This window comes from Balaenoptera musculus, chromosome 2 (assembly GCF_009873245.2).
Source record: "Balaenoptera musculus isolate JJ_BM4_2016_0621 chromosome 2, mBalMus1.pri.v3, whole genome shotgun sequence".
NCBI lineage: Eukaryota > Metazoa > Chordata > Mammalia > Artiodactyla > Balaenopteridae > Balaenoptera > Balaenoptera musculus.
In genome coordinates this window covers 60,421,649-60,435,682 of record NC_045786.1, presented here as the reverse complement: position 1 = coordinate 60,435,682, position 14,034 = coordinate 60,421,649, and the positions used below count along the sequence as shown (strand labels likewise).

Sequence of the window (14,034 nt, the reverse complement as noted above, 5' to 3'; positions counted from 1 at the left end):
TAAGTAATCCTGAGAGCGCCCCTTCCCAAGCATCTCCTGTGTGCTGCTGCTTCACTGTTCTGTTTCATTCAAACCTCACCAGCAACCCTGTCAAGAAGGTTTTTGTCCCTGTTTCCCAGACAACAAGAACTAAGTCTCAGAGGTTAGATCGTTTGGTCAGAGCCATACCAGCTAGTAAGTGTTCAGGCTGAAGAGTCACGCCTGGGCTTCTGTCTCTGAAATCCACGCTTTTTCCAGGACGTCGTCTCCCACACAGCGCCTCCACCCTAAGCCTGGCCCTTCCTACCTGACACTCAGCTTGCCCAGCAACAGCGGACCCAGAGGAAGGCAGGCAGGCAGGCTGGCCCCACTGGGACTGGTGACCTGTTTTTCTACCCATTTGAGTTAATTACAAGGGTGATAGAAGCAGTGAGAACAGGAGGAGCACTGGCGAATGAGGGCCAGAGGGGAATCTGTTCTTTCAGAACTCTGGACGTTGTTCTGTGAAAAATACGGAAAGATCAGCCATGTATAGGTTAGGTGGCATGTTAAGGCCTTGTTGAAAAGTAGAAGGGTTTTATCTAGTGAAACTGTTCCAGGAGAAGTTGGGAACAGAGCAATATCCAGCATAGCAGTCCTTCTCCCAAGGTTCTTGGGTAGCGAATTGCTTCTTGGGGCATCTGACACAAAGAGGGACAGCACTTCTAGGTCCACACACAGTGGGAAGAATTGCTCCTGTCTGACCAGCCTGACTCAGAACGGTTAGGAGATCAAGGAGCCAGAAAGACATTGCAAAACATGGCATTTCTCATTTCTCCCAGGGCACTAGAAAGGCGCCACACAAACATGAAACGTTAGCGAAAATATCTATTTCCCTAATGAACCTTGCCTCCACTTCGAGCTGCGTTTAGAATTGGGTAGCAGTTAGAGGGCCTGGGGTGGGGCATCGCTGTCCGGGAGGTTCCTCTTCCATCGGGTGCACCAGGTTGTGCTCCTTTGTCCTAGAGGACAGAGCCTGCCCCACAGAGCCTGCTTCCAGAGGCCCATCGACTTAAACTGGGCAGTCCTCATGCCACATTTTGGATGACTCTGGCTTCCTTCCTTCCTTCCCTCCAGGTATATGAAGTATCTCTATGCCTACGAGTGTGAGAAGAAAGCCTTGAGCTCCCCGGCCGAGCTCCAGGCAGCCATTGACGGCAACCGGAGGGAGGGCCGCCGGCCCAGCTACAGCTCCTCCCTCTTTGGCTACTCGCCCGCTGCTGCCTCTGCCGCTGCCGCTGGGGCCCCTGCCCTCCTCTCCCCACCCAAGATCCGCTTCCCCATCCTCGGGCTGGGCTCCGGCAGTGGCACCAATGCCAGTGGCCCTCGGATATCCCCAGCAACCACTCTCAGGAAAGGTCTGCAGGGCCCTTGTGAGGAGGAAGGGCAGGGAGGAAGGACGCCAAGTTCCCTGGGTCCAAGACACAGGTGGGAGGGTGGGTTATGGGTTGGGTCCAGCTCTGGTGCCTTTGTCAGGTGATGGAGTCCCAGTGACAACCGTGCCCGTGCCAAATCGCCTGGCTGTGCCCGTGACCTTGGCCAGCCAGCAGGCGGGTACCCGGACGGCCACGCTGGAGCAGCTGCGGGAGCGGCTGGAGTCGGGGGAGCCCCCTGAGAAGAAGGCGTCCAGGCTGTCAGAGGAGGAGCAGCGCCTGGTGCAGCAGGCCTTCCAGCGCAACTTCTTCAGCATGGCGCGGCAGCTGCCCATGAAGATCAGGATCAACGGCAGGGGTGAGCGCCGGGCGCAGGCGCCAAACCCCGGCTCCATTCGAGGGCCCGTTTACGTCCCGGGGACTGGGGTGGAGCCCCTCCAGGTTCTGCCCCCCTGGCCTCCAGATGGATCTAGAGGCCAAAGAGCCACCTGAGGCTTTGGTGGCCACAGAGATCTCAGTTCACCAAAGCTGAAGTCATTTTCCAGGGGACCTGCAGTTGCCTCAGGCGTGCCCTGGTCTCTAGCAAAGAGGAAAAGCAGTTGTTCAAGGAGGAGGAGCAGGAGACCTTGAGGGACAGCTGCTGTGTCTTCCCTGTCCCCTCCTGCCTTTTGATCTGTCTCAATTAAAGGGCTCGCCCTTCACCCCCGTGCCTCACCGTCTGGGAGAAAGACAGCACCTCCGTTCCGGAGGCTCAGTGAGGGGCCAGAGCTGCCTCAGGCCAGGCTGCCCGTGACCCCCGGGAGAGAGGGCAGGAGGAAATACAAGTTTGGCAGCATAACTGGCATCTTTTCCCTTCCCCTCCACATTTTTCAGGTGCCCCACCTTCTCCCCGCCCCCCCGAACCACACACTCCACATCCCTTGTTCCCCTTTCTCCTCTTTCCCCCTCACACACATTTTCTTTGCCATTCTTGACTCTGTCTCAGAACAAACATGAGCAGGCTCGTGTTGGGAAGAAATCAGGTGTGAAGAGAGCTGTGCGTGTTCCCAGGCAGCCCCTCCCTGTCCCTCTCCCCCCGGCGAGGAGCTGAAGGGAACTGGAGGCGACAGCCCAGACAGCAGGGCTCTGCCCTCTTTACCCACTCAGGCCAGGTGCCCCTGGCCCTGCACAAGCCAGAGGCTAGTAGATGAGGCAGCTCATCTGGAAGAATTCTTGGCTCTCAACATCATGAAAGGGCAGAGGCCCTGTGTTCCAGCGCCTGCAGCCTTCCACAAACCACGGATGGCTCAGATTGAGAGGGAGCGCCAGGTGCTGGGCAGGTAGACCCTCTCCTTGAGGACCTCCCAGCCTGGTTACGGGGAGGAGGAGGCAAGGCGAATCCTCAGAGGAAGGGACTGGGTCTTAGTGACCTCTGATGCCCCACCCAGTGGATAGTGGGTGCTCAGGGTTTGCTGAATCGTGTTGAAAGCATCAGTGCGCAGCTGCGAGCTGAGGTCAGCCTCCTTGTCTATGTGATCCCTCTTCTCTGAGAGCAGAGGGAGTTGGGAAGGTGAAGTGGTTCAGTGGAGAAAGACAGCCGTAGGACGTTCACCAGCCTGGTTCTCCTGCCACACCTTACACTCGGCGGAAGGTTATCCAGGTGCTTTCTAACTCTGGGAGGCCTCAGCCTGCTGTGGCCAGGCCGGGAGGGCGGGAGAGCCTTGGAGGGAACGACAGAAATGCCGGAGGGCTTGACCGGGCCTGCTGTCTCCCTTGTCCCCAGCAGAGGACAGAGCAGAGGCCTCGGCTGCAGCACTGAACCTGACCACGAGCAGCATTGGGAGCATCAACATGTCTGTGGACATCGACGGCACCACTTATGCAGGTGAGGCTCTTGGCGCTCTGAAGGAGGCGGCAGGGGGGCAGCCAGCCTCAGTACAGCTCCCTGCAGGACCCCCTTGTCACCCTCCTGTCTGAACACCTTCCCAGGGGTGGCTTCCTTTCAAGGTTCCAAAGGTAAAGTAGTTCTTTGGACGAGGAGGGCTGAGGATTGCTAATAGGATGACAGATCCCCCTCCACCTTTGACAAAGTGATGGAGACCCCTTGTCTAACCCTTTTTCGACCAGTGGTTGGCTCGTTATTTGAAAAAGTCATTTAACGTAAAGAATCATAATCAACTCTATCCACACCTTTAACATTGTATTGTAAGTTAAATCAGTGTCCACCATTACAGTCTTTCAATGCATGGGTCTCCTTTCTTTGACTGGTTCAGCTGTTCTCTTCCTAAACATCATCTGTCATGGTCCAAGAACTGACACAGGCAAAGGAATCTGAGTGCAGCAGAATCAGCCTATATTTTCATGATTTTCCCCCCAGTCTTTTACAATTGTCTCTCCCTAAATCTAATTTAGCAACAGTTTTTTGTTGGTTGGTTGGTTTACCACCTTTACGAAGACTTTCCAAGGTGTTCAACTTAGTTTTCATAGAAACAGCAATCCGTTTCCCACTCCCATTTTGTTGGTGTAGGGATGAGTTTGGGGATAAAGCCAGCTGACTGGTTTTTTTTTTTGTTTGTTTTTTTGGCTGCATTGGGTCTGTGTTGCTGCGCATGGGCTTTCTCTAGTTGTGGCGAGTGGGGGCTGCTCTTCGTTGCGGTGCGCGGGCTACTCATTGTGGTGGCTTCTCTTGTTGCGGAGCACGGGCTCTAGGCCCGCGGGCTTCAGTAGTTGCAGCGCGTGGGCTTCAGTAGTTGCAGCATACGGGCTTCAGTAGTTGTGGTGCGTGGGCTTAGTTGCTCCGCGGCATGTGGGATCTTCCCGGAGTAGGGATTGAACCTGTGTCCCCTGCGTTGGCAGGCGGATTCTTGACCACTGTGCCACCAGGTAAGTCCCTCCAGCTGACTCTTGTTAAGCACAGCTTGATGAGTGGGGGCCCCAGAGCATGGGCACACTGGCCAGTGGCCTCCTGCTGGGAGCCTGGGCATCAACCACCTGTTTTAGAGAGGGCATGGGGAGGTGCCCAGTGGAGGGGGGTTAGAGCTGCACCTTCTATCGAAACCAGGGGCATTTCCACAGGGCATGCTTTGAGTGCTCCTACTCTGGGGACTGGGGCCAAGGCCGCTCTGGATCTCTGCCGGGCCACCTGCTGGGGGCATCACGCTTGGGGCCAGGGAAGGGGCAGAGTTCCTGGAAGCAGCCTGCAGAGAAGCAGGGATGCCAAGTTGCCTAGCCAATCACCACAGAGTCAGTGCTTCAGAGACCACGCCACATTCAAAGGTCTCTGCCTAACACAGACCCCTCAAGGAGACTGGGCGAGCCGGCGGGTAGGGCCTGGATGCCCTTTGCCTTCTGGTGGTGCCGTGTGGTCGAGGAGGTTTTGGGGTTGGGAGTGGGTCTGTGCAGAAAGCAGGGAAGGGGGAGATCAGTGCCTGGCTCTGCATCTCCTCTCATCCTCTCTCAGGAGAGAGGAGGATATGCCTCCTCCCCCTCAGCATGGGGAGCAGTCAGAAGAGAGTTGAAGGCTCCCCAAACCTCACCTGCCTCAATCCTGTCCCACCTGTGTCCTTTCTCAGTGGCTGTGCAGTCACCCAGGCCCGGAGCCTGGAAGTCATTCCTGAGAGCCCCTCAGGCCCATCGCCCCCCAGAGCTCAGCAGATGCCGCTGCTCTGCTGCGTCCCCGCCGCATGGCCCTGGTTCAGACCTCTCTTCTCCCCTGTTAGAGTAGCTTACTTGCAGGCTTCCATCCACCCACATCCTCCCAGCCCCACAGAGAGCTCTGAAATGCCCACCTCATGATGTCCGTCCCCTTCTTCCCCTTCTTAAAACTTGCAGGGGCTTCACAAGCCCCACAGGGTAAGACCCCGGCAGCCTAGAGACACGCAGGCCTCCATTTCCTCGCCCTCCCACCTCTCCAGCCTCCTGTGCCGCATGCCTGCCTTCAGCTCCCCCCCAGGCCTACCGCACTGCTGCACCAGCCTCCAGCACGTTCGCCGCCTCTCTCTGTTCTTTGTTCTCTCAGATTTCCTCTGCCTGCCACACCGTCTCCTCCTCGTCATGTGGCCACTTTTTCTAAAAAATCCAGGCATGCTCTCCCGCCAGAGCTTCTCCTTACCCACTTTCCCCTGCCCTCCAAAGCCGCCTTTTTTCCCCACAACACACTGGGTACACTTCACTTAGAGCCTTTGTGAGATTTCAGCAAAATGACTCTGTCCCCCTCACCAGCCTGTAAGCACCTGCAGGCGGGGCAGTGTCGTCACCTAGCGCAGTGTCCAGCATGGAGCCTCTTCGCCCAGAGTTAGGCGGCAATAGATACAGTGGAATGAACTGAACCCCTGAACCTGTCCCTCCTCTGCCCATGTGCTCACACTTCCTTCTCCCCGCCCCCACTCGCTCAGGTGTGCTGTTTGCCCAGAAACCTGTGGTCCACCTCATCGCAGGATCCGCTCCCCAGAGCATCGGCAGCAGCGCCAGCAGCAGCAGCAGTTCTCACTGCTCGCCAAGTCCTACCTCGTCCCGGGGCACCCCCAGTGCAGAGCCCTCCACCAGCTGGTCCCTCTGAGGGGCAGGACCCAGCTCCCGACTCCCTCCACCCTCCCATCGAGAGTGGAGGAAGTTGATGCACAGAATTTACCTCATCTCATGGAGCCCACATCAAACACCATTTGGCCAGATGTTGAGAGTTTGGACCTGTCCATCTGTCCAGGCTCCACCAGGTCCTGCTGTACTCTAGAGGCAAGGAGAGGCTGGAGGGGCCTGACAGGGCAGCGTTGTCCAATCAGGGATTGTCCTGGAGAACTGGGCGGGGTCTGTGGGCGTCCAGCTTCCTCCAGGGCTCCCAGGCCACCTCCCATCCCGGGCACAATGTATTGACAATCTGTAAGCTGACACAGGGCTGGAGGCCCTCCACATCCCTTCCCCTTTAATTTATTTCCCTTCCCCTGCCTTCTGCCATGACCCCAGGGTCACTGGTCTCTTCCCCTGCTCAGTCCCCCAATCTTTGACTCCAGTGTGGGGCTGCTAGGAGCCAAGAGCATGTCTTTGTGGCCCTTCTCTGCTGAGCATGGCATGGGGTCCTCCCAGCCCACCTTGCCTCCCATGTTTGGTTCTTGGGGTGTGGGTCTCTCAAATTCAAGTCTTGAAGCAGTCCTCAGGGCCCCATATCCCCCTTGTAATGGTCCCCAAGACAGGGATCATGAGGGCAGTTCCTCAGGACCCAGGGCCTGCTGGGCATCTGCTGAGGGAGAGGCAGAGCCTCAGGGGCTGCCCAGGCAGGCCCTGGCACCCACTCCACTGACCCTTTTCTGACCCTCCCAGACCTCACACCCCCACTCATCCCTGTTGGCCAGCTCTCCCAGGAAACAGCCCACTTGTCCCTTGGGCCCCTCTTCTTCTCGTGGGGCCCAAACCTGCCAATGTCAGGTTCATTGAAATACCTCAGATTTGTAACTGTTGATGTTTGATTCTTCAGGAAGTATTTGCATCTCTGAAATCTTTTTTATATGTGTTTGCTGACTTTTGTGTTTTTTTTTACTTTAAAATTTTTATTGTTGTTATTGTAGCACCAAAGAAATGAAAGCAGATCACCCCCAAAGCCGAGCAAATGATTTGGTACCCCAGCCCCTCCGGCCCTTCCCTAAGACCCCAGTGAGGGTGCGAGCGAGGCAGCAGGAGAGATGACTCAGGGATCACAGTGGCAGGAGGAGGTGGAACGGAGAGGCCCGCTCTCACGCAGGTTGGATCGTGAAACCACACCGGTTCTCAAGATGGCCCTTGACCCATTTCCCACCAGAGCAGGGCAGTCCCAAACCCCAGCGCCCAGCTTGCCAGGGTGGGGGCAGGCCATCTTCCCTTCACTCAACATTCCCACCTCAGGGCAGGAGCGGGCTGTGGAGGCCATGGGCCTTGGAGAAGTCGAGCTGCCCCAGAGGGTGAGGAGATGCTGAAAGAGCTCTGTCTCTCCTCTTGGACCCTGGGGTGGACTGGGCTGTTCCTGTGTCATAAAAAAGAGGTGATTCTCACACAAGGCTCACCTCTCAATCGAGTAAGCCCTGCAGTGTTCAGTGGAACCCCACCCGCTGTGATATCGTCGCGCTGTGGCGCTGGGAGACCATGGTGGCACAAGCCCACGCACAACTAACGCTCAGTCCATCTAGGAAAGGAAAGGGAAATCATACGCTTGAGCACAAAACGCATACCTCAGCCCAGTGAGCTGCAGCTGCACTGATTGCATCTTCTCTCCCTTCCCTAGCCCTCCACACTGTCTCACACTCACACATACTCACACACACAGCCCCATCCACTGGGGGCTGACCCTCTCCTGGCCTCACCAGGCCGGCGCAGGGCCTGGCAGAGAAGGGCCTCTGAGGTCTGTGTCAGGGAGGAGCCCGGTTGGCTGGCGCTGGGCCCACTTGAAGGCATCGCAGACATTTGGCCAGTGTGTCTTTCTCAGGGCTTTGGTCACAAAGGATGGACTCTTCCCACCTGGAGGACACAGGGGTGGTGCACTGTGTCTTCCTGGTTGTTGGATCCTCTCCCTTTCCTCAGGCAGCTTGCCCAGCTTGCCCTCTCAGCAGGCCCTCGCTGCCCTCAGGGGCAACAGCAGGGTCTCAGCCTGAAAGCCCGAGGGTGGGAGCGCAGGCAGGTGCCCCCAGAATGGGGCCCTGGGCCAAGAGGAGCTCTCCTGACGGTGCAGCCCTGAGGTCACATGGCAGCCATTGGCCAGGGCCGCTCCGTCCCCTCCCCTTCCCCATCTTACTTGTATTTAACCAGGAAAAAATGTGATAGCACATGGGTAGCCTAGGCAGTGGATAAATACCTCAGAAGTCCTCTTGCAGCAAGTGTCTGTATATGTTGTGGTCATTTTCTATCTTACATGTTCTCGAATGTTTATATTTCAATAAACCTCTACCTCTTCACACAAGCAGGTCTCGCGGGCGCTTTCAGTGACTCTTTCATTTGACAGTACTAGGGAAGAGGTGAGGACCTTCAGAATAAAAGGGGCTAAGTGAACTACTCCTCTGATCCCTTCATTTTTCCTAACCCTTCTCTTCTTCGCTGCTCACCCATCGTTTTCCCAAAGCGCTTACTCTCAGCCTGTCTTCTGTATTAGCTGGGCACCGCTGACATTGCATGATCACCAAAACTGACTCCCCTAGTGTCACGCGAGGGTCCCAGCAGGCACAGGGCCAGGGGTCTCCTCCATGAGCAAGCCCTCTTTGAGCTCCTGCTGAATAAGTACAGTCCCCACGCTCACAGAGCTCACACTCTTGTCTGGGAGGCACACACGACTCTAGACAAAAACCGAGTCTTTAGAATACAGCATGACTGGGACCAGTGGGGTAGATAAATGCTGGAGCAGCTCACTAGGGAATCTCTGGAAGGCTTCCCAGCAGCGGACATTTCAGCTAGAAGAATGAGGTGGCCAACTGGAGACGTGAGGAAGAGCAGAGGAAGTGATACATGTGGAAGCTCGGTGGCATCAAAGGACCTGCCATTGGGGAACTGTGGGCAGTGCCTAGGGTTGGGGTGTGCTGGAAAGAAGTGTGGCTGGGGCTAGGATGGAGCCCAGGCTAAGGAATTTGGGCACCATCCTCTGAGCATCGGGACCCTGCTGACATGTTTTAAGGAGGACATAGGCTTAGAAAGAGGCTTTTCTAGAAGGGTGATCTGGAGCTGGGAGACATTCTAGGCATGGACACCCTGGGACACTGCCACTGAAACAGGCCTATACCCAGACTGCTCAGCCTTTTTCTCTGCCACGATGCGCATCGTATGGGCACAACCTGGTTTTGGCAAAACCAAAAGAAATGGGCAGAGAAGTAAAGCACTGGGTGGGTTTGTGATTGCCCTCCTCCATCCATAACAACATATACCTCGCCTGTCTGCAACCTCTGAGGCACAGGTGGGGTTCTCTCTGCCATTTTGAAGTGCTAGAAAGTGAGGGTGACACTGGGACAGTCTTGAACCTCTCACTGATTCTTTAAAATCTTTTGAAAGAAATAACCAACCCTTTAGTACTTTAATTACTAAGCAGTAGTTGGGATCACACATCACAACCTCCTGTGACACACCAGGAGGCTGCCACATGGAGATTCAGTGGGCCTGGTATAGGAGGCGGCCCAGAGATGAGGAGAAGCAGGGTCCAGAGACATACGAGATAGAAAAAGTATGGAGTAGATGTGAGGGGATGCTGAGGGAGAAGTGGCAGCTGAATAAGCCTCCTGATAGAGATGGAGAATCTGAGAAGAACAAGGCACTGAGCCACTGCAATTCCATCCCACTCTAAATTAACAGAAAAAAATATAGGAGAATATCTAAGACCTCGAGAAAAGGAAGAATTCCTCAAACTAGACCCTCCGAAAAAAGTTCATCAAAAGGTACCATAGATAAAAAGACAAACTGGGAGGAGATAACTTGTAACACACAACTAGTCAGAACTTCTTTCTGTCTTTTTTAAATGCTTATTTAAAAGCAAAACAAAAGCAAAAAGGATTGAGGAGAGGGGGCAAAGTCATGAACAGGTGTCTGGCAGAAGAGGAAATAAAATGGTCCTCATTAGTAATCAGGGAATTGCACAAAAAACCATTCCACACCATCAGATTGGCACAAACTGTAGTCTTAAAATACCAGGCCTTGGCGAGGATGGGGAGCAATGGGAACTCTCACAGATTGCCGGGGGGAGTGTAAATTAGCCTAACTCTGGAAAACACTTTGGCTGTACCTAGTAAAGTGGAACGTGCCCATGCCCTGGGGCCCAGCAATTGTGCTCCCAGGTTTGTACCCCAGAGGAACTCTGAACGTGTGCCCCAGGACATGGGATGGCACTGATGGTAATAAGAAGGCTGTGAAATTACCGATTACTGAACACTGGTGTATGCCAGGTGTGGTTTAAGTTCTTTGCATAAATTAACTCTCTTGCTCCTCTACACATTTATGAATTTGGAGGCGCGGAGAGGTTGAGTAACTAGCACGAGGTCCCAGAGCTGTGAGAAGAGCAGTCGGTGGCTACGGGGTCCAGAATCTGCCCTAACCACGAGCGAGGCAAAGCACTCTGTGCTCAGTGTCTCATTTAACACCGCACCCATAGACCTGTGAGGCAGTGACTTTGTTCATTTTACAGATGAAGAAACTGAAGAGAAGAAGTGTGCACGAGTTCATATACGTAGTGAATGGCAGGGCTGGGAACGGACTCTTAATGCAGCTGTCCAACTTCTCCCGCAGATGCCTCTTTTCAGTTTAGGTCAGGGGTAACCCAGCGTGGTGACGAGAGGGAAGCAGAGGACGCGGGGAGGGGGGGGTCTGATCATCCCACGTCTCGGCTCTGGCTCCACCCGACCCCCTAAGCCTCGCACAACAGGGGGGTCACCTGAGGGACATGAGCATCTCCGGGACCAGCTTTCCCAGCCACGAGCCGCAGCTTCCCCCACCTCATTGGCCAGGGCTGGGCATGTGCCCTCCGCGCAGCCAATGGGGCGAGCGGGGGTGGGGGGTGGCTGGGAAGGGCCTGGGGCAGACAGCGTCTCCGCCCGCCTCCCTGTGAAATGAAGTGCCGGTTACTGCCCGGAAAGGAGGGGGAGTTGGTGGCTTGGGACTTCTGAAAGAGAAGGTTTGTAATCACCACCGGAAGGAAGGGGAGAAGGAACCGACCAGACCAGCAGGACTGGGAAGAGTGGGAGCCCCCGCTGCGCTTGGAGACAGTGAGTACAAACCCCGTCAGCAGCTGGGACACAGGGACACACAAGAAGGCAAAGGGGTAGTGGGGTGGCCTTCTGTGCCAGGGGAACAAACCGGAGCCGGGTCTGAGATACGACGGTGGAGGGCAATGCTCCGCCTATCGGGAGGGCCTTTGGGACAGGGGGGCAGCCATCTGGTTTGGAGGCATTCCCTCGTAAGGGACCCAAATCGCTCAGGCCCATACGAGCAGACAGGACGGGTATTTATTCTCCGACACCAGGGTGTGTGGAGGAGCCCAAGGGCAATGGGACCTGGGGCTGGCCTCAGGAAGGGTCTGGAACCCAGAAGCGCTGCCTGTGGAAGGTATTCCTCCCCTCCTGTCCTGAAGACCAGCTCAGCCTGACGCCTGAGCTACAGAGCAAGGTGAGATGACCATCCCAAAGGTCAAGTTTATGTCTTCTGCATGCATGAGACCCCCTGGGCTGAACCAAAATCTCTCCATCCCTATTTCACTTTCTGGGAATCATCAGCTCCATTTGCTCTTACTGAAATACAACTTTTTCCGCAGAGAAAAACAGGGCGGTTGACCGCTCCCCAGTTTTATGTGTCCAGTCTTCAGCTCTGGAAAGATTACTCTTTTGTCTTAAGTCCAGTGACCCCAGGAAGGAGACCATTGGTTCAGTTGGGTTCAGCACCCAGTGCTGGACCAATCAGTTGAGAACTTGGCAGCCCCCACAGTAGCCTGTATATGGCAGGGAGGGCAGAGAACATTTTGTGGAGGACAATGCTGGAGAAACAATCCCAAAGATGTTCTGTCCCATCACCCTGCCAGAGTCCCCCTCTGCAAAACCCTGCTTCACTTAAGGCAGTAGATGGGGGGAGCGTTCAGTGACAGCATCGAGGATGGTTCTGGGGGGCATGGGGCCCAGCTGACAGAGCTCTGTAGGGGAAGGAAGCACAGAGGAGGGTGGGGAGGGAAGTTCAGAAAAAGAAAAATGGCCAGATGACCTTGAGGGGGATGACAACCCTAAGCAGGCCTGGCCTGTGGCCATTGAAGATGGTCCTGCTGTCAAGCTCAGAATAGGCAGTGTGAAATGAGAAACCACCTTTCTGGGACAGGTTAGGGAACCAGGGGGCTTAGCTGCTGTTTTGCTGTGTGATCTAGGGCAAGTTACTGCCCTTCTCTGGGCAGTTTCCTGTCTGTGAAATGGAAACTGTAGAGTGATTTGAATGAAGCACAAGTAAATGAAAACTCACTTTGAAAAGCCTAAAGCCCAGTGCCCAAGGCCTTCACCAGTAAGACAGAGGGTCCCAGCCATCACTCTGCTGGCACTGGGGCAATGAGTGGGCCAACCAAGCCCCACAAGGACCCCAGCATCCCCACTTGGCCACTCCCTGCCCAGCTCTACTCTGAGCCACAGGGTCCCCCTGGGAAAGAGCCAGGTGGCCTCAACCACTGAGAGTCAGGAACCTTGTGCCGGCATGAGCATTTCAGGCCCCGTGGCAGGTGGGGGACAATGACAGCCTCTTACTGCAGCCACCTACAATAGGCCTGACAGAGACTTTGGCCTTGGGGGCTAAAGGCATAGCCACCGGGGCCTCCCCTCTCCCCAAGAGTCTTTGTCCCCGCTTGGTTTCCTGAGGCCTATCAATCCAGGCCCTCTGTGCCAGGACTGCCCGGCTCCCTGGGGCTGGGCCAGGGGCTGACCTCAATCTCTTATGCTGCAGAGCGAGGCTGTGAATCTGTTCCCTCGTGGCTCTGGGCCTCAGTCTCCACGCCACCTTTCTTCCCCAGCCTGGGCACTGCCCCTGGCTGCTTCTCAGATGCTCCTCTCCTCTGGTTCCAGGGCTGTGGCTAAGATCTGGAAGCAGATGAGGCAGAGGCAGAGGCTGACCCCCACAGAGGGCGCAGAGGCAGGGCAGGTACCAGGTATGCGGTAGCTCCACCTCTGCCAGGGAAGGGTGGGCAGTTGAGGAATCCAGGAGAACCAGCAAAGGTCCAAGCTGGAGGGACCCTTCGAGCCTCTGTTTCCCCCTCCAACTTGCGGATAGGGAGACGAAGACAGAGAGAGAAAATGGGCCTGGGTCCCACAGGGAGGCAGGGGTCACTCTGCCTGTCCCTCTGGAGAATCCCCAAATGCTACCTTCAGGAGTTGAGAGGCGGATGGAGGCTCCTGTCCTCCCGGCGCTGGAGCCCTTGATGCTCGGAGCTGCACCAGCTCCTGTTCCCTGTGGACACAGTTCCCAGCCTGAGGGTCCACTGACGGATCTACCTCCCTTCCCCCGGGATCCCCAGAGAGCAGATGAGGCAAAAGACAGGATCCCCCACCCCATCCAGCTCCTCCATGCAGGGTCATAAAGATGAGGCCCTTGGTAAGAGTGAAATAGGATCCAAGAACTAACAGTATTCAAGCTCCTGGTCGTGGGCATTGCTACATTGTCTATCACTGGTGGCTGCACATTATATCAAATTGTTTCCTGAACTTAATAAGAAGTGCAAACAATGCCTAGTTGGTGGAACAATGGATAGACTTTGTGACTGAAGCCCCATACACAGTTGGTCTTGGGCACATCTCTGTGGTTTTATGGTTTTAATACTGACTCACCCAAACTGGACCCCAGGTATCAGGAAGCTTAGGGGGACTGGAAACAGGCACTGTGCTCCATGCACTGTCTCGTGTAATCCTCACATCGTCCTTTGAGGTAGGTACTGTCAGTATCCCCATTTTGCAGATGAGGAAACTGAGGCTTAGAGAAGGCAGACTTGCTCATGCTCACCTAGTTGGTTGGTGGTGAAGCTGACTCGAGCACAGGACTTTTCAGCTCTGAAGGCCACTCTCCTTCAATCTCTGACACCAGGCCCAGGAACCCAGACATCCTGACTCCCTGTGCCCCCAGAACCCACCTAGCCACGCTCCCTCCTGCTTCTTCCCCTAGATTCCCCTCTTCAGAGAGGAGAAGGCAGACAGGGCGATACATCAGGCCCCAGGCC

General features: G+C 55.5%; 1 protein-coding gene across 5 annotated transcripts in view; it reads left to right on the top strand.

Annotated features, from left to right (window-relative positions):
- Positions 1-14,034, top strand: part of ARID3B (AT-rich interaction domain 3B) — a 60,310-nt gene that overhangs the window by 39,820 nt on the left and 6,456 nt on the right. The window contains exons 6-9 of one of the 5 annotated variants that reach the window (XM_036844132.1): positions 1,096-1,376; positions 1,495-1,749; positions 3,157-3,255; positions 6,929-8,322. In XM_036844132.1, coding sequence (XP_036700027.1) covers positions 1,096-1,376; positions 1,495-1,749; positions 3,157-3,255; positions 6,929-6,942 — 649 coding nt within the window. In that variant the 3' untranslated portion in view covers positions 6,943-8,322. Of the gene's footprint in view, positions 1-1,095; positions 1,377-1,494; positions 1,750-3,153; positions 3,256-5,764; positions 8,323-14,034 lie in introns of those variants that run through there. The other 4 variants (XM_036844129.1, XM_036844131.1, XM_036844128.1 and 1 more) reach the window with 4 other exon arrangements.